We start from the raw sequence: 23,208 nt of genomic DNA on the forward strand, positions 1-23,208 counted from the left end.
TATGATATACTAGGGTGTTGAAACTGCCACTATTGGTACATGCCTACCAATTTAGGAAATCCATGGTGCATTATTAATGTGCATGCTCCCATCCTCCATGGCTGACTGCCAAACCTGGGGATAGCCTCACTCACAACCCCGCCAAAGCACGTCAACCACACGCGATACCACCACGTTAGCTAATCACCCCTCCATAATAGCGTCCTCTCCACCCCGGGGTCGGAGGTACATCTCCGCCATCGGATACAGACGGCCAAAGGTGAAGTGGGGGGGTGGAGGACCTCAAGACTTTATAATCTCGACTCAAAAGCCTGATCCTCCCTAACAGAATCATCATCAGTTCAAAATGTCTTCCAACGGTGCTGAACGCCTCAAGAACCGCAAGCCTATCAAGAAGCCTGTCCCGGCTTACCTCCCCTCTCCCGGGTCGGTGCTCACCGTTGATAAGGATGCGTACACTGCCATTCGGGAGGCGCCGAGGGAGTTGATTGAGGAGTTTCTTCTGCCTATCCGGTCCGGGAGGGCGTGGAAGGCCCCCGCGGGATCGATTGTCAAGATTAGCACCCCAGAGGGTCCTCAGGTTGGTATGCAGTTGAGTTGGGTGTGGGGTTGAATGCGGAGATGTGAGAGTGTGTTTATGAACGTGTTGGACTTGTGCTGATATGAGGTTACTTTGATAGGTGACTTGAACCTTTGGAACCTTCATAACCCTCGTGAGCGTTTCTGGGCTAGCCGCACCAAGCAGCTTCACGCCTCGCACGTTTCCACCTACGACCGTCTGTGGTCCAACCTGCCTTACATGCGGCCTCTAGCCACTATCCTCACCGATAGCTTGGACTGGTACGGCGAGGACGAGCATGGAGGTCGTGTGCACGATCTGCTCGGCACGCGCTGTGATCCTTACATCAACACTGTTCTGAGCGGTGGACAGTACAACTTCCAGTGCCACTCCAACCTCACCCGGGCTGTTCTTCCTTACGGTCTGAACGAGCAGGATGTGCATGATGTTATCAACATCTTCCAGGTTACGGGTCTGGATGAGAAGGGACGATACTTTATGAACCCTTCGCCAGCTGAGCCTGGTGACCACATTGAGTTTCTCGCCGAGCAAGATCTCTTGATGGCGCTGAGTGGGTTCCCCAAGCGAGTATATGTGTACAGACTACTGACAGATGCATTAGGCACATGCCCTGGTGGTGATCTCTCGCTTTGGGGCTTCGGAGCGGCCAGCGAGGATGAGATGATCAAGTGCTGCCGTCCTCTCAAGGTCGAGGTGTATCGCCTCAAGGATGAGACTCTGCTGCAGAAGCATGGATGGAAGCCTGCTGAGGTGTCGGGTTATGTTGGACGTCATGGCATGGATGTTCCTCTCGGCGAGAAGAAGTAGTCATATGACAACAGCGCTCGATACATGCCAGGATAGCCACAAAAGATGTTCAATTTATGCTAATATTTCCTGATGAACGGAGGGGTGTTTGCTCTTTGCTACCGATATACGACCAACACACCATTCCCTCACTGCGACTTGTCTGCCTTGGCCTCAGCAATAAGTACCACATCATCACGATGCTGCATCAACGCAACAAGCGCACCTCCAGGACCAGAGAGCAAGAAGCTCGTCGCCACACCTCTCGCAAGATTTGTCCTCTCCTCTCCCGATGAAAGCTCCGGTCGGACTTGCAAAAGAAGATGAACTGCCCAAATAAGACCCGAAATAGATCCAATGTACAGGTCGTAGTTGAAGAAGTTGTGCATGGCTGATCCAGTATCCTTCATGGGCGTGTACGTGTGTGGTGCGTCGGGAATAAAGACCCTCTCCAATGTAAGTCTTCTGGCGACGCCATGGGGAAACACGCCGGGAAAGATGTTGGCCGCGATGAGCACTGCGTATGTAGACATCTGACCTATAACAGCCACGTTCCACGCAAAGCCGTACGCGTACGAAAGAGCCTCTCTATCAAGCTTAACCTTGGGCGTGAACGTATCTTGACCAATACTCATCCGCTTGAGAAGCCCAGTAAAGAGCGTCTGGAGCACGACTACATGCAGCGGGAACCACGTCCAGATGATATTGAGCCATTGGCGCAGATTGTCGTCGGGGAATGGAAAGGCGAGGAGTCCACAGAGGAGCACGTATCCCAGAAGAAACGCCGGGACTACCGTATGCAAGCTTGTGTGATCCCGGAGGTAGACGGTCTGAGACCGGGTTACGTTTGATGTCCAGAGGAGATGGACTACCGTAAATAGAGGCATGATGAAGCCGAAGCCGAATGCCTGCATCAGCATTCCCCAGATGATGGGGCTGCAAAGGTCAGTAAAGGTTCAGCTTGAGAGAGAGGAAAGGCACTCACTTGAAGACAAGACGACTCCATCCAACAACCCTCTGACTCTCAATCATAAAAACCAAAAAGAAGGGAAGCAACTGCGCCCCGAAGCAAAATGCAAACAATGAAAGCTCCGGCCTCGATCCATCCACGACATTCGCCCAGATAAGGTTGGACAGGGCGAATCCGCGGTCCAGCCAAGGCACGCCGGTGTAGCGTCTGAGCAGAAGCCGCTCAGAGCCTGGAAGGAAGCGCGGGTTGGGATCATCGAGGATTTCATTGAGAAGGGCAGAATAGCCGTTGCGGTCGAGCTGGATGAGGAGGGCGTCGAAGGCAAAGATGGAGAGGGCTGAGAGAGTGAGAATTGGGATTATGCGGCCGGATAGGCCGGATGAGGAGGATGAGGGCATTGCGGGGGGAGAATTGACAAGGTCAATTATCAGTCAAAATGAAATTCACCAATTGTTCATGTCATGCATGTATTGATGGAAGTTGTTGATAGAGTTGAGAGGGAAACAATGAAAGTCAAAGTCACGATGTGGCCTCGCCAAGATTTCCCCGGTCGCATCGGGTCAGCATTCTTCAGCTCCGCCGCAAGGCTTCATGATCAGGCATCCATAAGTAAAACAAACAAAGTCACATACAAGATGCACATTAAAACTACCATCAAGTAACCCAAACAGTGCATCAACTCTTCCAGGTACTCCAAGTACAGCCTCGTCGTTGTTGTCCGTGTCGCGTAACCCAAGCCAACGTCCAGCGTCAAGCGTCCATCATTACATCCATTGCATTGCAACATTTTCGTTCCGCGTCGTTCAAAACCTTGCCAAAAACGCCTGCCGAGCCCAATTTTCACTTCCCGCCCTTCTTTAACCCGTCAAAATAGTCGTCGACCAGCTCCTTTGCCGCCTTCGCAATCGTCTTTCTATCCTCCCAGGTCTGCTCGCTCTCGTCGTAGCCGACCCACTCCACCAGGACCTTCTTCTTATTCTTGGAGTGCTTTCGGATCGCAAAGATGTCGTAGACGCCCGGTTTCTTAGGGTTGTCGGGTCGTCCGCCCTTGGAGCGCCAGTAGTCAAAGAGGGCGGTGGGAGCATCCCGATGGATGTTCTCCTCGGGCTCCCAAGTCTGAGGATGTTCGCTCCAGTCGATTTGAAGCTGGATCTTGTTCTTAACCCAACGATGGCTGAGGATCTTGTTGAAGGTGTAGGATTCGTCATCCTCCTCCTCTTCTTCTTCGTTTTCGTTTTGCTCTTCCACCTCGGTGTCGTGTTCCGCTTCGTCTTGGGGATCGGCCATTTCCTCGTCTTCATTCTCGGATACAGGGGGACGCTTTCGTACCAGCCGCTTATAGCGTTGGCCCATCTCATTGTCCCTCGGGGATGACCCGAGTGATGGCGAGGCTTGGGGTTGGACAGGAGAGCGAGTATCGGTTCCGGGCGTGTTCATCTTGATAGTCGTTTCTTGTTCTTCAAGGTAAGTGATTTCTCCGGTCGTGTCATGCGATGCTGTGATGGAGGAGGCATTGCTTGTTCGGTTGCGCTGTCGGTTTAAATAAGTCATTGTCTGGAAACAAGAGGCAGGCGCCGGGTAGCTCCGCCATGGTGAAACATACCGGGCTGCGAGTGTCCGAGTCTGATATCCGACCTAATGCGCGTTTGGCCCTGACACGGTCCTTTCTAGAGTACGTCCTTCCCCGTGGAGGAAGCGGCTTGGGCGGCTCGGGTGCCCGTTTGCGCGGGGAGAAGATGGACAGAATCGTATCCATCATGAAGTGGCTGAGAGTGTGGCGGGAAGAGAAATTGGAAGGGGAGCAATACGTCGGGAGTTTGCAGTAAGAAGCAACTTCGAGACGGAAAGATTGAGGGGGTCCGAAGCGTTAATCTTGGGCCTGTTTATGTTTTTGTTTGCATTGCAACGTCCCGACGGCAGCTTGATATGGGCCCACGCAGATGACGCGCGAGGGGCATGGCTTCATGTCATGACACGGACACACGTGACCAATGGAAAAGTGGATCCACAAACAACTGGAATCTCAACGCACAGCACGTGAGCAGCACCAACGGCAAACTGCTTCACCACATTCCCTTCAAACTTGCAAAAAGAAACTGCTTCACACGGAAAAAGAAAGGGTCTGGCCGGGGATTGAACCCGGGACCTCTCGCAAGCTGTAGCTGTAGGGTTTGCCCTAAGCGAGAATCATACCACTAGACCACCAGACCGAGTCACGTGTGTTGCACGTGATGCTTGTTGATGGAGGGCAAGCTGCAAACAACGCTGATCACTGGCAGCTAGCGAGGTAGACGCTGTAGGGTAAAAGCAGCCCGAAATAACAGAGGAGGAACAGGATAAACAAGAGACAATTGCGGCATTTCAGATATAGTTTTACTACTATATATGAGCAAAATCAAATGCAAACTCCCTTTTGGCTTGGTTGCTTTATTTTTTCAGGTCCTTCTGGCGTTGTCCGGTGAAGTGCTAGCTTCCATGTATGGCAAACCAGTTCAACTGGGCGACGCCTCTAGCAGTCATTCACGGGACCACTTCATCATTGCGGACAGCCACATTAAATACCGGGTTATTTAAAGCCCTGGATCATCCAAAGGGGCCCTTTTTATAGAGGGACACTTAAACCCCAGGAATCCTTGCCAGGTCGTCATAAACTTGGGCCAAAGGAGGCAGTGAGAGGTGACGAGCCGGCACACCAACTATGCGCTTCACTCATGGCCAAGATCAAAGAGAGGTTATGGGATGCTTTTGGGATCAGATAGGTAGGTATGTGCAGAAAATTTCGGGATGAAATCAGATCAAATTACTGCACTATCATTATTCTTAATTACCTCGATCCCGTAGGTGTGCTCTGCGTTGAACCATCAAGGTTACTTGGATGCACCCATCCTGGCCTTCAGCTTCATCTTCACCTAACCCACGAGGACAAGATCTAGAATCATCTTGCATCGCTAACCCGACCCCTCACGCCATGGAAAATAAGCTTATAGTTGGTGGCGTGCGAAGGGAAGCGTGAACCCGCCTGTTTGATCAGCGATCAGGCAAAGATCATGCAGTGCCAGCATCCTGGGTTCGTATTCCAGGGTAACCTTGACGCCAGCAACACTACACAGGATGATGTGAAAATGGACCTTGCTGTACTCCGTACTGGGCATGAGATTGCGAGAGGCATAATGAGTATTGGACAGTCTGGTTGAAGTTGGAAGTCGAGGTTGTGTGCAAATCACTTTTACAATTCACTCGTTTGGGTCATGGATATGGCGCTGTACTAAAACCACACGATGAACAGCCAAGAGATCTCCAAGACTGACGTCAGTTTAGATACTTGAACAATACCACGAGCGAACCGATTAAACAAGGTCTAAGATCAGCTGCCGGCACTCAAAATAAGCACCGCTTGGCGCAACGAACAACGGTCCTGGCTTGCAAGTCTGCAAGGCACGCCAAGTGGATGTCCATCCATCGTGGAGACCCGCCATGCGAAAATCGTACGATGTGTGGAGATGTGTTCTTTGGAGGTTATCACGTGACGTGATGTTCTCGCTCCTTTTTCGAGGTAGAAAGCTGGATTAAAGACGGAAGAATTCGAGTTTTGGGAGTCAAGAATGCTTCTTGTATCAGATGAGTGATCCCTCTGAAGTGGAATCATCATCTCATCTATAAATCTCACAGAGATACCATCCCCAGCGCACACACCACCACCACTAGCATCTCCCAGCTCACACCTTGAAGGCCCAGACCGCGGAAAGGATCTGGGGTCGGGCCCCAGGCCAAGCCGTGGTCCCTGTAACGGTCGCTTCGTAGGGCTGGAGCTGAGGGAAATCATCCCTGCATATCAGGCATTTAAGGAAGCGCTACCGACGTGTTTAAATGGTTGACGGTTCGCAGCTGGTCCGTGTCTGGGGAACGTAATGAACGTCTTGGATGGCTTCAATCTTGTGCAGAAGATCTCAGTCTTGTTCCACTGCTCTGACAACTCTTACAGCATGTGCCCACTACACGATCACGCTTGATCAGCGCAACACTCTACGCGCAACCACTTAATGTGGTCTCATGGTTACTCATGTCGTCACTCAAACACTTGACAGTCACAGGTACGTCAGGCAGTCATGGGAATCTCGCTTCTCTCTCATAGCACCAGACCACGCTTCCATTACTTGTTATCGACGAGGTTGTAAATCTTCTGGATATCGTGCAGGACCGCCTCAAAGTCAATCTTGAGATCCTTGAGCAGACCGTCCTTGAAGCCAAAGACCCAGCCGTGGACGATGGGGTACTTATTCTGGGCGTACGACTGCTGGACGTCGGCTGACTTGATGACGTTGCGGCACTGCTCAACCACGTTGAGCTCGACCAGGCGGTCGTAGCGGGCAGCCTCATCCTCGATGGCGTCGAGCTCCTTCTCGTGCAGACGGTAGACGTCGCGGATGTTTCGCAGCCAGGGGTTCAACAGACCAAGATCCTTGGGAGTCATGGCGGCCTTGACACCACCGCAGCCGTAGTGGCCGCAGACAATGATGTGCTTGACGCCGAGGTGCTTGACGGCGTAGTTGATGACACCCATGGCGTTGAGGTCAGTGTTGCAGACGAGGTTGGCGATGTTGCGGTGGATAAATGCCTCGCCGGGCTCGAGGCCGCAGATCTGCTCGGCGGGGATGCGAGAGTCGGCGCATCCGATCCAGAGGTACTCGGGGGCCTGACCAGCCGAGAGATCCTTGAAGAAGTCGGGGTTGTGCTTGGCCTTGGCCTCTGCCCAGGACCGGTTGTTGTTGAACAACCGGTCGTGGCTCTGCTGGAGGTATTTGGTGATGTCCTGTTCAGCCATCTTGCGCCAGTCGGAGCGGGAGAGTTGTGGTGGTGGTGGAGGGGATGACTTGGAGGATGCAAAGCGTGGGTGGAGGATAGAGCGTCTGGCTGATGAGAGGAAAAGAGAGGTTGAACGAAAAGAAGAAGAGGATAAGAATGAAGAAGAGGAGAGGAGGGAAGAGGAAGAAAACCGAGAGGGGATCATTGGCGACATCCAAGGATCGGTTGAGTTGCAGCTACGTGCGTGCGAGTGCGACCAGGGGTAAAAAAACGGCAGGCGGGAAGACAGGTGCTCCTGCAGGGTTCTTTTCCTGGCTTGGCAAAGGGTGAAAAAAGAACGCGTCGCCCACAGGCTGTTGAGCGGTAATACCGGCAGGTGTAGCTACTGTACAGCTTGACTCTTCTTGTGTGGGTGGGTGTGAGTGCAGATTTTGATGGAGTCAAGAAAAAGTACGGGATCCCACGGCGCGGAGAGTTACCGAGATTCTACTTCAGGGTAAAAGCTGCTGGACTAATTTGTTGAGCCCCCATCGTCAGGTCCCGCGTCTCTTTGCCTTGGTTTTTGGTCTCCCTGGCTTTCCAACAAGCTTCATTTGGTTGGGTATCATTTATCGGTGGCTCTGCCGATTAGCGATCTGCGATACGGAGCCCGGCCCGTGCGTAGCCGTCATTTCAGTTACATCACTGCCCCGGGGAGTTGGGCCGGGGTTACGTCGGCAGTTGACGAGACATGTCCGAGGTTGATGAGTCAATTGAGGGATTGAGAGGTTGAATGAGGTGAAGGGTTAGTCGGCTATTTAATTGAGATGCTGGTATTTATTGATAATGGTAATTGTGAGGGTGTTGATGGTGTGTCGGCGCCCCCCACCGAGTCCTCGGAGATACTTGAAAGACACCGAGGAAATACCCCTCTCCATCTTCATCCCACCATGAATCCCACCCTCGTGCACTTGCAGCTGCAGAAGCACCATAAACAAGGACAAGGACCCCCATTCTGTTTCCAATCCCGGCGGCCCGGTTACCGGACCGTTCCTCTGTTGATGCGCGATGACGAAGGATGGGTCTCTGACGTCTCTTGCTAGCCTGAGGCTGGTGTCCTCGATTGTTCGAGTTGATGTTGATGAACAACGTTGATTGAAATACTTGGCCTGGGTCTTGGTTTTCGAACTGACAGATCTTGGTTACTGAGCTCATGTGTCGAATGGTAAGGAGATGACAGTCTTATGTGCCATGGTCAACTGGGGTGGACGGGAATGCCACCTGCTCAGTGCTCACCATCGAGGTTGACAACCTTGAATCTTAACCTGATAGTTTTTGGAGAAAGGAAGCGTTCATGATTGGATGGCCTCTCATAACGTCTCAATCACTGTTTCTGATACGGCCTGACTGGGCTTGGAAGTTTGCACTTCAACTCAAGAGAGAATGTGTCTTGATATTCAACTACCTACCTGGGTATCCAACAATATTCAAAGGCCTGCCTTGACGGGCACAATACATGATCAACCGCTCTCCCATTCATATCCTACATTTACTCAAGGCCTCATCTCACATTCATTAATCTCATGACCATCCAGCTCAAGTCTCCCACTTGGCCTTGAGAGCACCAAACTTGTCGCCAAACTCGGAAATGAACTTGGCAACATCCTTTCGCTTCATAAACTCGCGATACTCTGCCTCCTTCTCCGCAAATGCAATCTCCAACTCGGCTACCTTGATCTTGTTGGCGTCCCATACCTCCTGAGCCGACTTGAGCAGCATCTGGGAACTCTCCATCTTGGCGTGCTTCTCCTTTAGTGTGTTGCGGTGCTGGTCAAGGTTCGACTCGAAGGCTTTGTGGATCTGCTCGCATTGTTCCGATGTCATGGTGTTCATGGTTGGCATGTCCTTGAACCAGTTCTCTAGGCTCTTGGTGTCCTGTGCAATCTTTTGCGCCAAGACTTTCCAGTCGTTTTCGTGCTGGTTGCAGGTCTTGAACCTTTCTGCGTACTCCAGAGAGCATGTATTTTGCTCCTCCAACGCCTCCTGTAGTCTTGACTTGGCAGCCATCATGACCGTGTCACTGCCTTCCATGTCTGCCGCGGCCTGCTCGGGTGAAGGGAAGGAAAGCCCTTGGATGAAGGTGCCGATGCTCTGGATTGTCCCACTTGTATCCCGGTTTTCAGGGGTACATCTCTTCTTGACGGGTGACTCAGAGATCCCCAAGGGGTTCTCTGAGAGAGTCTCAGATCTTGGTCTCTTGGTTGACGGCGTAGGGGGGAGGGTGGTGGTTTTGTTGTCGATGTTGGTCAGGATGTTGAGCTTTGAGCTGTTGGTAGGTAGCTGCTTCAGCTCAGACTGGGGAGTAACAGGGAGTTTGTGCTTTGGACTGTTGAACGATGGCTTCTGTTCGGTGACAGGAGTGACAGGAGCTTTCGGTTTTGGTGTGTCCGGGAGTTGCGCCTTCTGCTCGGACTGGGGAGTGCCAGGGACCTTTGGCTTCGGGGGTAGATTCTTTGCGGAGAGTAAAGGTGATGCCTTCTTTGGTGTGGTAACGGGACTCTTCTCCTTAACAAGCTTCCGAACCAGAGAACCCTTGGTGCGCTTTGCAGTACCAATGCCGATGCCCTTCTTCGCGGCGCCACCTTTTGAGGATTGACTGCTTGAAGGTGCTTTTGAAGCGTCCTCCTCATCCATACTCACCCCGCTGTCCGCTGAGGCGGCTCTCTCATACCGCTCCAGGGCGGCAACGACAGCGCTCTGTGGTGACTTGGGCCCCCAAGTCGGAGCGAAGCTGCAGTTGGCTGGAAACTCATCAGTCCCTAGCACGGCGTAAAGACCACTAAGGGCCGAGGTAGCAGCCTTGGGGCCGGTCTTTGCCATGTTAGCTGAGTTGCAATGAGATACAAGGGAAGACATACAACTTCTGACACTCTCACATCCCAGTTAGGGTGATGGAGTTTTGCCCAGAGCTTCATCATACGCTCAACGTCCTGGAGGCGATGTGGAGAGGGGATTGGGTCGTAGTGACGGCTGATGATGGTTGTATGTGCAACATCTCGTTGTATCCTCACCACTGACCAGTGGTTGGGATTGAGGTGCTGAAGGGGCGCCAGGAACACCTTGTTTGAGGGGAGCGGTTGGTGAGGGACATACGAGTCGGTGGAGGGAGGTGCCATGTCAAAATAAGAGGGATGAAGTATCACCGTGTCCTTGCCGAGTGTTGGGTAGGTGGCCAGGAGTGCGCACATGTGTGATGCCTTGAGGGGATGTGCAACCTCGAGAGCCTTGATGACCTCGGCGACGGTGGACTTTGAGAGAGCTGGCTTTGTTGGGAGCAGCGCAGGCATGCTGCTCCTGTTGCTTTCGGAGGCCATTCTGGTTGAACCTGCGCAGACGATGCTGTTAACGGTGTCTCTGTTGCTTCTGGACGACGTTGTGGACGCAAAGGGCTGTGGCATGCTGCGTGATGACGAGATGGAGGGGGTTCTGAGGCAAGACGGCGCTATCCGCCGGAATTTGGAGACGCGAACGCGACCGCGACGGAGATGGCGGGTATCAAAGTATAAGTAAGAGCACACCGGAACCAGCCAGTGTCCTTTGGAACAAAATATTGGATGGTTCAGGAGAGACAAGAGGGGTCTGAGAATGCGGTCTGCGTTCTGCGGCCTGGCAAACTGCAGATGATGTCAAACAGGAGGGGGGGGGGGGGGGGGAAGAATCAAAAATCAAGAAAAAGTGGCTGAGGGTTGGGCAGCGGGAGGGGCTTTGACACGAGGGAGCCCGGTTCAGCGGGTTTCTTTGTTCTGGTTGTTGATTGTCGTTGCCTTTGTTGCCTGCTGGCTTTTTGTTTTCTCTTGAATGCAGTTTCACAGATGGTTCTTTGGTGCTGTACTCTGAACAGTTGTTTGGCATAGATGATCTACGGAGTGCATCTCAACAGTGTGATTTGGCTGCATAGGGGAAGTGTAGTAGCCGAGCCGCTGCAGTTTGCGACTCTTCTACTCGTCCACTGCGTTTGTTGCACATTTCACCGCTTGCTGACAGACAATAGTGACAGAATCTAGTGATGCAAGCCGCGATGTGATGGAGGTTGGTATGGAGGGTGGGATGGCTGGAATTTAGGGAAGTGATTCGCGACATTGCTTTTTTCACCAGAGATTCTGTAACGCTCCAAGCAGGGGACATAAGACACGAGACTAAGTGAGGTGAGGACACAGCCCAATTTAGTCTCACGTATTTTGTCCCCTCGCTAGGCTCCCTTGCAGCGGGGGTAGGGATCTGAGTTCTGGACCAAAGGACTTGGAGGTGAGTCATGTTGAGCAAACGGGCGTCACTCTCTTGTAACCCTCCTCTTGGGTTAAAAGGTACGGTCTACGGAGGTCTATCTCAAAAGTTTTGTCCTGGCCCTCAAGCCACACAAATACACGAGCCAATCAGAGGCCATTTTCCAAGCACAGTTACATCGGTACTTATGGTCCTCTTTCTTTACTTTTGAAGCCCCTATCTTCTAAGGATATAGCTCTCTAAGCTTCACTAGATTTCCCCCTGGGCTCCAATAGCCCTCCCTATAGCTTTAGGGAGTAAGTAACTGAAAAGATTTGCTCCAAAGTACCTCAGGTACCGACAGGGATAAGCGGCCTTGGCGCTACTAGCTCCTGGACAAAACTTTTGAGATAGACCTCCGTAGTTTCTCGTCCAATTGAAGTCTGTGTATGTAAAGTGTGTGTGGGAATTGTCATGTGAGTATGCTGGTTCCCGTGAGATCGGGTTGGTTGGGGTTGAGTTGAGCCCCGGCATGCAGCAGAGCTGAACCGCGGGTATCTGTGCCTTAGCACGCTAAACATGGGAGCTGCGACTTGGCGTCGATGAAGCTTTTGACGGATAGCTGCTTTGACTTCGGCGGTGTGATGGAGTGTTTGGGGGCGAGAGAACAGAGAGGACGAAAGGAGAGAAGAGGAGGAAAGGAGATGGTGTCGCGTGCCCGGGCCATGCGGTGATGGCAAGGGGCAGGCCAACCAACACAAGAGGAAGAGTATTCACATGAACCCTATGTTGGAGAGATAAGATAAAATCATCAACTGGTTGTTTGAAGCTATCATCGAACCTAACTAGGTTAGATTGACTAAAATCCGGAGAAGCCTGAAGGACTGAAATGCTGCTTCAAATGCATGACGCCTCTCCTACACAGTCTCTGTAATCAATCCTAGCTAAACCACACCCCAAAAGTCGCCGATTCGCCTACCAAAGTCCGCTTTCCTTCTCCTAAGTCCGCATTGTGTGGATCACCTTCCGACAATTCTTACCATCAACTTCTTCTTACTCAGCAAAACATGTCAGTGATGCTCCGAACTCCGCATCCTCCGGACTCGTCGGCACCCAGTCTGGCCGATCGCCCGAGCGACCCGAAGAATATCTTTGTTCATGTCCCCGACGAGCCGTAGATGCCTTTGTACTGAGTAGATCGATACGACTTCCGACATGACGCAGGAAACAACGGCTTCGGCTGCACGCCGCGATGTACCCCCCGACGAGCGACGACCCGATGCGGGATACGGGTCTTTTCCCTCGACGGATCGCGAAATACCTAAACCTGCGAAACAGAGCACGAGAGCGCTTGCTCCCGACTTGCTGCGAGGCTTTCTCATGCTCACCATGGCTCTCGACCACATGGCACTCGCCTTGAATACATGGCAGCACGGTACCGGACGGGAGACGGAGATGGATGGTGTTGTGATCAAGGAGTGGAATAGACCTGTCGCATACGTCGTCCGTACCCTTACCCACCTATGCGCTTCGGGCTTTACTATGCTTCTCGGCATTGGTGTCGTCTATCTCGGTCGATCGCGTACAAGACTTGGCTGGTCGTCGCTGCGCATCGCAAAGTACTTTGCCGTCCGGACGGCTGTGCTGACGCTCATCGGTGTATTACTCGGGTTGGCGGTCTCCGGGGGAAGAGTCTGGTTTATGAACTTTGTCTTGTTCTCGTTGGCCATCGATTACTTTCTCGCCGGGATGCTGTGGCTTGTGATCGACACTACTGAACCGTTGCTCGCGCGGGCCGTTACGCGCGTGTTTCCGGATAAAGTTTCAGAGGAAGACGAGGTTGACGAGCCTCTTCTCCGTCGGGATACAGTACAGGACGGCTCCGACTTTGGTGTATTGGTATCGTGGCACGTTCACAACGCTCTCCTTGCTGTTCTTGGCTTGGTTACCATCTGGTGGAACATCTGGCTTTCTCCAACAAACGGACACTGCGACATCAGGGACCACGCGTCAGACGTGATGCAGCCACTCTCTGTGGCTGCGAGCGAAGGACCAGACGGCCCCGCCGTGTCTCACAATCCCCTCCTTGGCATCTGGTTCTGGATCACGCAGACGGAGCGCGTCATGTCCGTCTTTCCCCCCATGGCCTGGGTGTCGTTTGCAGTGTTGGGTTTGTTGTACGGCCGCATCGATGTGACGAGGACGTGGAACTCGAGCGTCGCTGCGCTTTGCAATTTGGTTGCTGGCTTGGGTTTCTTGGTCTTGTTTGTGCTCACGAGGGTGTTGCGCTTTGGAAACCTCTCTGAAGGATGTTTGCAGACGCCTGAGCATGACAAGTATCCCGATCGGAACCCGTATCTTGCCTCCGTGCAATCTTTCTTTTACATCATCAAGTATCCCCCGGATGTGGCTTTCTGGGCGTTTACTCTTGCCGGCAACTTTTTCCTGCTGGCTTTCTTTGGTGGAATTCCTACCAGTGTGGCTAAGCGCTTCACGCTGCTACTCGACTTTGGCAGAGCTGCCCTGTTCTTTTACATCACCCACCTGTTCTTCATCTTTATCGTTGGACCCCTCATGGTCGCCTTGTTTGGTCATGACACAGGTATCCCGACGCAGATGGACCCTAGCTCCACGAGGGGCATCGACAATGCGTTTGCGTACTTTGGCATCTGGGCGTTTGCCATGCTTGTCATGTGGCCTGCGGTGAGGTGGTACGGCAGGTTCAAGGGCAGCAAGCCCGCCGACTCCATTTGGAGATTCTTTTAGTAACAGCTGGACTGTTGCATGTTTGTCGTCACACACGGTTTCTTTTTTGTTTGATAGAGTACAAAAGTAGATTCAGCATCTTGCATCACGTTTGCCCCTTGCTTCTTCGAGCCCTTTGACAAGGCATTATGTCTGCATCCGTGTGCCCATCTCTTGGCCAATGTCTGTTCATCACTTCCGAGACAGGCTCTGCAACCAACCCTGCCAACCAATCCTGCCAACCAATCCTGCCAACCATCCTGTCCTCTCCTCCTGCGCCCACTATCATGTCTGCCACCTTATGCAGTTTGATCGAGTCGACCAATGTAGATCCGGCGTCTTGCACCATGGCTGCATATGCATCTTCATCTCCGTGTCAGGTTCGGCAACCAGCCTCCCAATCCACCCTGTCCTCCCTTCTTGCGCCTACTCTCATGTTTGCCACCGTGTACAACCACAGCCCCCTCCCCGCCCAGCCTCTTCTCAGACGCGCTGCGGGCAGCTTGCCTTCCTCCAGGCCGTGACACCCGAAACGGTCGCTCGCGATACGTCGCCCTGTGAGATGATGTGATTGTGTTCTCTAGACTTTTGAGATTCTGGCCGAAATGCTTGAGGCTGTAGAGCGACTTGACGAGATCATCGATGCCCTTCCCGGTCAGCTGTTGGTCTGAGACTCTGTGGGTATTTTGCTGGTAGGCTTCGACGAGATCGAGATGTGCTTGTCGGTCTCTACGAAGATTCTTGAGTGTTTCCTTGTTCTTGTCAACGGGAAACCCCAATTGCCTTCCAGACTCAACCTTGCTCTCCTCGTCGTGGATCAGCATGTCGAGGTATTCAACCGTCGAGTCGTTGATGGGGGTCATGGCGTTCTTGGAAAGGAACACAAAGAACAGCGCCCTTGCCTCCTGCATTTTATGCAGTTCATACCGGTACTCGAAGATACGTTTCTCTAAATTTATGCTTGCTGCTTCCCGAAGCTTCACGTCGCTGGCGTTGATTTCGAGGAGGCGTCCGATCTCCTTATCCTTGATCCTGATTGTGACCTCTTCCGCTTCGTACAGGATGTGCATGTGCAACTGCCAACGGTGTCGGCAGCCGGAGGCATTACATATGTCTCTTTTGCCTCTATCAAAGGCGCGACATTTCTTGAGGGCTGGATCGGCGAGGGTCTCTTGTTGGACGTTGGGGAGTGTACAGCCTGCATGGCACTGTCTCTTGGACACTATGATCTTGTCCCCGTTGTTGCTTATTCTGACTTGGGAGCAAGATTTCGCCGTACAGATGGTTCGTGGCTTGGCGAGCTTCTTGGCGGTCCAACTAGGGACCTCGGGGTGCAGCTTCTCGCGGAGTTTTTCTCCCTTGAGTCTCCTGTCTGTGAGGTCTTCCTTGCTTTTCGTCAGAACGGCAATGCCTTGTGCGATGCAACGCGAGATTTCCGACATGGGCTTCATGAGCTGTTCCACTTGCCGGCGGGCCCCGTTCATGCTCAGCGTGCTGTTGACGTCGTGTGGAGTTCTTGACTCGAGGTACTGAACGAGTCTTTGCGTCTCGTTCTTGGAGTGCTCCCAGCTGTTGCGCATGCCCTCCTCGTTTGGCAGTGTGATACCTTGACTGTATGCTGCTAAATAGCGGAAGCTCTCCGAGTCGAAGCAGTAGGTAGTCGACGTAGTCAAGTTAAGGTGGAGATAATCGTGCTCCCCTAGAAGTTTCTTCAAGGGCCCAAATACATCACCGGCTGTATATTCAGAGACACGGGTGTTTGTAAATCCAAAGACGACATTTGACACGGCGCTCAGATGAAGATGCGCAAGCAATTCCTTGATGCAGAATCTGAACATGACATTCAGCCGAGAGCTGTTGGATTTGAGCAGGATAAGTATGCCGTGAATGTCTTGATAGTTGCTCAGCATCTTCATCATGTTGGCTATGTTCTCATTGTCATGATTGGATCCACGTGTGTCTCCGATGCCCGGCGTGTCGAAAAGGCGATATCTCTTCGTGCCAACGGTGATAGCATACACGTTCGTCCGTTGGGTGGCTGATTCTCCTTCGACGCCGTCTGCTTCGTCTTGCCTGGGAGTGCCAACGCGGATGGTCCTTTCCTGGATCTCTTGGTCCGGGTTATCTCTGTTCATGGTCTGGGTTGAGAAGGAACAGGGGATGAGCAGCTTGAGCTTTTTGGCGGCTTTGGCTTCATCCAGGGTGTCATGTGTCAGGTAGTTGAGGAAGCCATTGATGAAGGTCGACTTCCCCACGCCTGTCTCGCCGAGGATCAAGATGTTGACAGAGTCGGGCTTGAGTTTTCGAAGCATGGTCGACAGATTATCCAACGGATATCGATCAAAGCCAGGCCCGTGAGACTCGCTATTGCACTTGAAGTCGTAAGAGGCATGGGAATGATAGCCACAGTCACAGTAGATGTGCTCGTCTGTTACGCCGAACTCGAGAGGTTCAGAACAATGGAAGCAGATCCATTCACACGCGGTGTTGCGGTCACAGCGTATTCCAGGGCAGGGGATCTTGACGAAGCGACGATCCACGGGTCTCAAGTCACCTTCTGTGTCGGAGCGATCTGCAGTCTTCGAGCGGTCTGGACCATAACGAGCAAAGCAGTACTCGAGAAGGGGATTGGGCTTTTCAACATCCTCGTAATCCTCATCATCTTCATTATCGTTGTTGTCTTGAGTATCTGGGAACTGCCAATCGAGGTTGCTGTCAGGAGGAAGATGGTGGATGTGAGGAAATGAAGCAGCCCCCAAGGTGCCTTGGGTGGCCTGAGAAACGTCTGGGGTAGGGGCGATTGGATATTCCCAGACCAATTCGGTGACGAGTTCGCGCCCGCTCTGATGTTCTACCATGCGGGCGTCTTCCAGCTCCAGGCGACAGGAGGGGGCATCACAGTCGACGACATACACAGGTTTGCCCTGGTTCGACTGTCTGAGTAGGCGCATCAAAGAATTGCATTGGTGGTCCCATATTATCTTCTGCTGGGTCGCGGCAGTGCTGAGAAGAAAGGCGTGGCACCCTGGGTCATCGTGGGGAGTCTTGATCTTCTCTAGAGGTGACCCGCCGTGGCCGATGTACACAGCACCAGCCGCGATAGCCTCGGCTAAGAGGCGAAGCTTCTCTGTTTCTTGACCGATAAAAGGAGACATGAGTCTGGGGGATCCGGCCTCCGCTTCGACGTTGCTGTATAGGTTGTGGAGATGCTGAGGGCCCATGGCACCCATCCTGATGGACACCAACGTTGGGGCGAGTCTTTGTTGAAGCTGCGTCTTCCACTGATTCAAAAGACTGATTGAATGGTAAACAGCCCGAATGTGCTCCTCTGACACATATGATCGCTTCTCCAACAAGCTCTTGTAATAGCCACCAAGCTTCTTCTTGCAGCTGGTGAATTCGTCAAAGAGACCCATGAACTCGGTAAAGTCGTCGATGGGCAACGGAATTGGAGCGACAATGATTCTCTGAAAGCCAGATATATGCCTGTCTAGCCTGTCGATAGGGAGCAGGGTGTAGGAGAGCGGCCACCCTTTGCCGTCGTTCGTCTTGGGTAACTCGCCTAGGCGGAGGCGAATGAAAGTGCGCATCGCATCAAGACCGGTCATCTCCAGGCCCTCTTTGGAAGCATCGGTGTATAGATGGAAGGTGTATAGAAGCTCTAGTGGGCTGGCTCCATGAGAGCCAGATTCAGGATATCCAGTGAGGGACTGTGTTAAGGCTTCGAGCCGACTCAAGTCTCGAAAGAATGCACGCTCAACTTGAGGTCCTGGAGACTCTCCTGAAAACTCATGATTGATCACAAGTGTGTTTCGCATGCCCCAAGCGATGCCAGTCACCACATGTGTGCTGTCTCGAGTTTGCAGTGGCATCACGTCCATGTGCTCTCTCAGGCTGACTCTCCTCAGGTCAAGCTCATCGACAAGCGTGGAGAATGTATAATGATAGGCGCCGTGAAGAGAGCCCGGAGAGTCGAACTCGGCTTGAAGGTAATCTGACGATCCCTGGACCTTGATAGCGCCAGAGATGATACTCGCTGCCGTGTCGTGGCTTACACCAAGAGGTTCAATTCGACTGTCATATTTCCCGCTTGCATTGTGAGCGATTTTGAAAGCCTTAATTTTGCGTTGGCTCGTTGCATGGAAGGGCTGCCCGCTGCGTAAGATGGAGGCGTCCAGAAATGAGTCGGATTTAGCATTGTAGAGCGTGCCAATGGGGACCAACTGGCCAAAAGCACCCCGAACAAGGTCATTCATGATGAATAAGAGAGTTGATGGCTTTGAATGGAAAGGGGTAAGAAGATACTTGTTTGTGCTGTTCGTGGTGATTGTCGAAGAGTCTATACCAATGTTTACTGGCCTTATAGCCTCCTTGCCCAAAGGGGACCGATCTGGCTCGGAGCGTGCCTAGGCCTGCCCCTTGATAGTCACCACGAAGCAATTTCAGGAGGTTACTAGTTTGGTATGCTTGTATATATGTAGTGTCGCCTGAGTTGGAGGCTTGAAACCCCCTCAGATGCAGTGCTATCTGCTCCATTGCGCGAGGTTACACTTTCACTCTTGTTTGTCTCCGAGATACCGCCTTCCGCGCGGCAAAACCGATCTTGTTCAAGGCGAGGGGTAGTGCTGAGTTGACGACATAGGCGATTAATGTCTGGAAAGGCTTCTTGCAGTTGCCAGCAGGTCAACGGTTGTTGGGGCGTCCTAGAACAGACGTCTCGAGTCCATCAGAGGTCCAAAGAAGGGCCGTGAAAGATTTCACTTGACCAAACAATGTAACAAAGAAGTGAGAAATAGACAGGCACGGTAGCACTGAGGGAACGGCCTCTTCTGGACGACTCGAGTGGTCTCGTCCGGCTGACTCCATTCGATTCCCAGTAGTGTAGAGGCACCCATTCAAATGCCCTCGCAAGCCCTTCCGTGATAGGTGCAACAAGCGACCAATTGCTCCCACCCGGCTTTCCCCCAGCTTGAGCAATACGTTTGCCTACTTACAAGTCTCTGCCCGCAGATATGACCTCCATGGCATCGGACGAGGTCACGATCGAGTTGTGGGGCGAATTTCCCAGTTGCTCGTTTAAGATAGACAGGAAGCGAGCGAGCGAAGTTTCGGGATACCTTGAACGTTTGTTTTCTTCCAGCGAAAGGCAAGGCTATGCGACTTATGACCTGGAACCCGGCCTGTTTCGCATGTTTCTTGTTTGGCTGCGAGTCCGCAACTTGCCACCCAACCCACATTCAGATGTGTACCAAAAGGAACCTTGGCTCTCTCGCGCCGCAGAGGCGTGGGTACTTGCCAGTGTGCTGGAATCACCAGAGTTCGGGGACTTTTGCTTGAGGGTGTTCATAAGGAACTGTGCCCTTGCGCCTATCGGACCATGGAGGTATATCCAAGACACCACTCTACCAAACTCACCCATTCGACGGTTCAGCAACCACTGGATCGCCTTGAATGTCAGTATTATAAGCGGAGCACCTAGCGAATTTGATGGTCTTGAAGCGGCAGGCCTTGCTGCTCAGGCCAACGGGCACATCGAGGATCCGCGACAATACAACTGCGCTCACTGGTACTCACCATGTGGCGATCGGGTCGATTCTACCTGTGAGCATAACCCCAAAGTCATGGAGGAGAAGAAACGCCCGAGACCATCTACCCCGATTGTTCCCGCAGCTTCAGTACCGACTGCAGAGCGCGGCATTTCGCTCGAGGTGCCGCCTTCTCGACGAGGATCTCAATTGGCACGACCACTCTCATCTCGGGTGTCATCTTCAAGGCAAAATCGACATAGCAGAATATCCTACGAATCAAGGCCCGTGAGCCCTTCTTCTAGTGACTCGACTATCTCTCCTCGAAGAAGATTTTGGCTTCGGTTCGCCTCCATTGTAAGAGTGACTCACTATTAATTAGCAATGGTCGGTAGCTTACACGTCCCCAGTTGACACACGGCACTTTCCTCACGATAATACTGGCATTGTGTGCCGTGATTCTCCCAAACGAGAGCGACGGCGTCAGATCGGGCACGAGATTCTACAGCATCTTCTGTGTCTCGTGCGGCATTCTCTGCTCGTTGCTCCCCAAGCTTGGCATCCCAACTTACATGTTGCTTGCGCTCGGTGACGGTATCGCGCTGGCCATCAATACTAAATCCTGCTGTGAGATGGCTGAATCTCCTATTTGCCAGAAACTGAAGGCTTTGACTGTTTTTGTGTGGTTGGGTATCCCGATTTCGTGGTGGTTTAGAACGGCGTGGGGGACGAACGCGTTGATCAGTTGGAGGAGACATTGAAGTTTGGGAGACATAATGAAGGCGGCGGCTGATGCATTTTTCTTTATATTTTTTACTCGAGGTATTATTGAGATCAACGATAAAAACACCAAGTACTTGATGCTGCAGATGCTATGAGCTGTGATTATCGTCGTTATCTCGCGGAAACCTTCTCCTTTGGTCGGTGATGACAAACTGAGTGGGGAGGCTCCCCTCTCCCCGCACCTCTAGCAAGCACGCATCAATCAACCAGTGAACCACTTGCCTGACAGCTCCAGTAATCCATCAACCATGTCGACCAGAAGCGAGTCTGGGTGGCAAAGAGACAGGAAACGGGCCAGCAAAGCGTGAGGCGACATGCCGTATACCCAGTTTCGGTAGTGTGCGCTGACAGCTGAAGTTGCAAACGATGTCGAGATCAAAAGATCAAATGCTCCGGCTCGGACCCCTGTGATCCTTGTAGGAGGAGGGGGCTTCCGTGTCAGTTTGAGGGAGAGTCGGAGAAGATTCTCATCTCACGGAGGTAGGCTTTTGAGTAACTGTCTTGACTCGGGTTGTGTTGACATGGTGTAGATACCTAAGTGGCCTACAAGCAAAGCTAGCTTCGTATGAGAAGCAGTTGAGCCAATCTGCCTCTCCAGATGATAATACCATACAAGTGGAGGGGCTGGAAACTTGTAAGCCGTCTTGGTCTTGGCTAACTGGACAATGGTTGATGACTGACCGGGCACAGCAACAGGCGAAAGCACGAAAGAGTCAGCGACCTATGAAGGCACTTTTGCATGTCCTATTTCTAATAAAATTTGACAGTGTAATACCATCTGGGATCACAGCAGAGTCCAGCAAAGCCGTCGATGTATCAGAAGCACCTCTTACGAATCCTCTTGCCTTGCGCACGGCAAACTGGGCTCCAGCTCGACATGGAAACATGCGTGGGTGTTTTTAACCTTCATATGAAATGATACTGACAGTGAATTTAGTATTTATGGGCACCTCGTCCAACTGGGCCTTTGGTAGACGAGTGTTGACCATGGCGCACGAGACACTCACTGGAGAGCCACTCCCTATAGACAACCTCCTCTTCGATGGCAATGTCTACGACCTAGGTTGGGACGGCCTGAAAGAGAATTGTTCTCAAGATGAATTTGACTTTTCGACTCTCCCAGCCCGAGAATTTGCTCTCTATCTCATCAACTCTGTTCAGTTTCGCTGCGGCACACTGTTCCAGCTATACGACGAGGACACGTTTATGAGACAGTTTGAGCAGTTTCATGGAAACTCTGATGAGAACGAGCCCATGTCGCCGTTGTGGTATGTTCATTATCTGATCCTTTTGGCCTTTGGCAAGGCGTTTGTGGTGCAGATCAGCAAGTCAGCGAGTCCTCCTGGATCTGAGCTATTCGTTCAGGCCATGAAGATGATGCCGGATCTTGTTCTCCTGGATTGCTGTCCGATCGAAAAGATACAGGTGCTTTGCTCTATAGCATTGTACCTGCAGTGTATCTTTTGTCGTCCAGCTGCACACAATGTCGTAAGTCATGTCTATACACGCATTGAGGTGTTGTGCTGACATCTTCAAGATTAGCCAGGCTATCAGTATGGCGCTGCAGACGGGAATACATACAGAGATGAAGAGTCAATATCTTGACGAGAAATACGTTCAGCGATGTAGGCTTGTCTGGTCTACCCTCTACATCCTAGAGCGGAACATGGCATCTCTTCTCGGAGTGCCATTATTAATTGCAGAGGAGTATATCAGCACGCCATACCCTATTTGTCCTCGCAATAAACAGAGGACAAACACTCTGGAGATACAGATCAAGATATCAAAGATCCTCTCCAAGATTCACCTGAGTATGTTTACTAAAACGCTATTTGGGTTGTATACTGACATGTTCAAGGTGTTTATGGGACTGAAGGCCAGCTCGACAGTCGATATCTGGACGCGACGAGATCTGTTCTGAGGAGTTTCTCTGAGATTGCTGATCAACTCAACAACTCGTTCGCGATCGGAACGAATGATAACGCTTCTGGTATCTCGCGCATCTCGGCTCATCTCCATCTTCAATATCACCAGGTGAGTCAACACACGGTGTTACGCCATATGGTTCATGTAGACTAACCAGGGTTCATGTGTAGTGTATCGTACTGACAACAAGGCCATTGCTCTACACTTTCCTTCAATCAAGACTCGGCCAGGCAGATGCTTCATTGCTGGATCGGTTAAAATCGGAGAGCGTCAGACGCCTTGTTCAGATATGTTTGGAGTCTTCATATCGAATCATCAAGATATTATCAGTACTCCTGGGCCAAGGACTTTTAGGTATGTGCTTTGATAACAGAGAATATTCTCAAGACTAACAGGTTTGCAGAGAATTTCCTACCGTTCGACCTTGACGCAGCCTTCAGCTCAACAATTGCCATCATCATGGCGGCCACAATCGACGCATCACTGGTAACAGACTACAACCACTGGATCCAAAGGGCTTACGCAGTTCTTGACGAGATAAGTTCGCGGGGAAACACCGTGGCCTTGTTGATTGGATCAGAGTTGAGACAGTTGGAGGATACCTTGGAGCACCTACGGATGAAGGAGGGTTGGATGACCATGTCACTTGCCGTCAGTGGAAACCCACTGGACACGACGCAAGAGGGAGCAGATATTCCTATGCCTCCTCCTGAAGGCGCATTGGGAACTGGCTTCTTGGGGGAGTCGCCTATGAATTTTGGGTTGAGTCCTGGGCAGTTGCTTGAGCTTGCCAACTCTTTGGATATCGATAGCTTCCTCGTGTCTATGGGGAGTCCGGAAGATGCACG

The 23,208-nt window shown here is 52.0% G+C and overlaps 9 protein-coding genes across 9 annotated transcripts; 4 read left to right on the forward strand and 5 right to left on the reverse strand.

The window, feature by feature from the left end:
* Window positions 1-346: 346 nt before the first annotated feature.
* NECHADRAFT_105183 (uncharacterized protein) lies at window positions 347-1,443 on the forward strand (the record flags this gene model as incomplete). Its single annotated transcript, XM_003048388.1, has 3 exons — window positions 347-584; window positions 681-1,130; window positions 1,182-1,443. The coding sequence occupies 3 exons, from the start codon at window positions 347-349 to the stop codon at window positions 1,385-1,387; spliced, it is 894 nt and encodes a 297-aa protein (XP_003048434.1). The 3' UTR covers window positions 1,388-1,443.
* A 72-nt stretch (window positions 1,444-1,515) lies between these two features.
* NECHADRAFT_95873 (uncharacterized protein) lies at window positions 1,516-2,734 on the reverse strand (the record flags this gene model as incomplete). The annotated part of the gene is made up of 2 exons (XM_003048575.1): window positions 1,516-2,302; window positions 2,352-2,734. The coding sequence occupies 2 exons, from the start codon at window positions 2,732-2,734 to the stop codon at window positions 1,516-1,518; spliced, it is 1,170 nt and encodes a 389-aa protein (XP_003048621.1).
* A 442-nt stretch (window positions 2,735-3,176) lies between these two features.
* NECHADRAFT_84250 (uncharacterized protein) lies at window positions 3,177-4,092 on the reverse strand (the record flags this gene model as incomplete). Its single annotated transcript, XM_003048576.1, has 2 exons — window positions 3,177-3,866; window positions 3,940-4,092. 2 exons carry the CDS (start codon window positions 4,090-4,092, stop codon window positions 3,177-3,179), a joined length of 843 nt encoding a protein of 280 aa, XP_003048622.1.
* Window positions 4,093-6,466: 2,374 nt separating this feature from the next.
* NECHADRAFT_73830 (uncharacterized protein) lies at window positions 6,467-7,176 on the reverse strand. The gene has a single exon (XM_003048577.1). The coding sequence runs from the start codon at window positions 7,156-7,158 to the stop codon at window positions 6,487-6,489; it is 672 nt and encodes a 223-aa protein (XP_003048623.1). The 5' UTR covers window positions 7,159-7,176; the 3' UTR covers window positions 6,467-6,486.
* A 1,538-nt stretch (window positions 7,177-8,714) lies between these two features.
* Window positions 8,715-10,492, reverse strand: NECHADRAFT_84252 (uncharacterized protein; the record flags this gene model as incomplete). The annotated part of the gene is made up of 2 exons (XM_003048578.1): window positions 8,715-9,989; window positions 10,037-10,492. 2 exons carry the CDS (start codon window positions 10,490-10,492, stop codon window positions 8,715-8,717), a joined length of 1,731 nt encoding a protein of 576 aa, XP_003048624.1.
* Window positions 10,493-12,591: 2,099 nt separating this feature from the next.
* On the forward strand, window positions 12,592-14,248 carry NECHADRAFT_71470 (uncharacterized protein). The gene has a single exon (XM_003048389.1). The coding sequence runs from the start codon at window positions 12,597-12,599 to the stop codon at window positions 14,145-14,147; it is 1,551 nt and encodes a 516-aa protein (XP_003048435.1). The 5' UTR covers window positions 12,592-12,596; the 3' UTR covers window positions 14,148-14,248.
* A 243-nt stretch (window positions 14,249-14,491) lies between these two features.
* Window positions 14,492-18,382, reverse strand: NECHADRAFT_47318 (uncharacterized protein; the record flags this gene model as incomplete). Its single annotated transcript, XM_003048579.1, has 2 exons — window positions 14,492-16,771; window positions 16,943-18,382. The coding sequence occupies 2 exons, from the start codon at window positions 18,380-18,382 to the stop codon at window positions 14,492-14,494; spliced, it is 3,720 nt and encodes a 1,239-aa protein (XP_003048625.1).
* Window positions 18,383-19,138: 756 nt separating this feature from the next.
* On the forward strand, window positions 19,139-20,412 carry NECHADRAFT_84255 (uncharacterized protein; the record flags this gene model as incomplete). Its single annotated transcript, XM_003048390.1, has 2 exons — window positions 19,139-20,008; window positions 20,062-20,412. 2 exons carry the CDS (start codon window positions 19,139-19,141, stop codon window positions 20,410-20,412), a joined length of 1,221 nt encoding a protein of 406 aa, XP_003048436.1.
* An 844-nt stretch (window positions 20,413-21,256) lies between these two features.
* NECHADRAFT_23362 (uncharacterized protein) lies at window positions 21,257-23,173 on the forward strand (the record flags this gene model as incomplete). The annotated part of the gene is made up of 6 exons (XM_003048391.1): window positions 21,257-21,323; window positions 21,372-21,922; window positions 22,026-22,245; window positions 22,293-22,348; window positions 22,531-22,714; window positions 22,764-23,173. Coding segments are annotated over 6 exons (1,488 nt in total), but the record flags the coding sequence as incomplete, so codon positions are not given.
* Window positions 23,174-23,208: the final 35 nt, after the last annotated feature.

The sequence above is a fragment of the Fusarium vanettenii genome (assembly GCF_000151355.1).
Source record: "Fusarium vanettenii 77-13-4 chromosome 8 genomic scaffold NECHAsca_11_chr8_3_0, whole genome shotgun sequence".
Taxonomy (NCBI): domain Eukaryota; kingdom Fungi; phylum Ascomycota; class Sordariomycetes; order Hypocreales; family Nectriaceae; genus Fusarium; species Fusarium vanettenii.

Coding starts and splice junctions, on each gene's coding strand:
- NECHADRAFT_73830 (XM_003048577.1), bottom strand. CDS start 7,158: ATGGCTGAACAGGACATCACCAAATACCTCCAGCAGAGCCACGACCGG.
- NECHADRAFT_71470 (XM_003048389.1), top strand. CDS start 12,597: ATGACGCAGGAAACAACGGCTTCGGCTGCACGCCGCGATGTACCCCCC.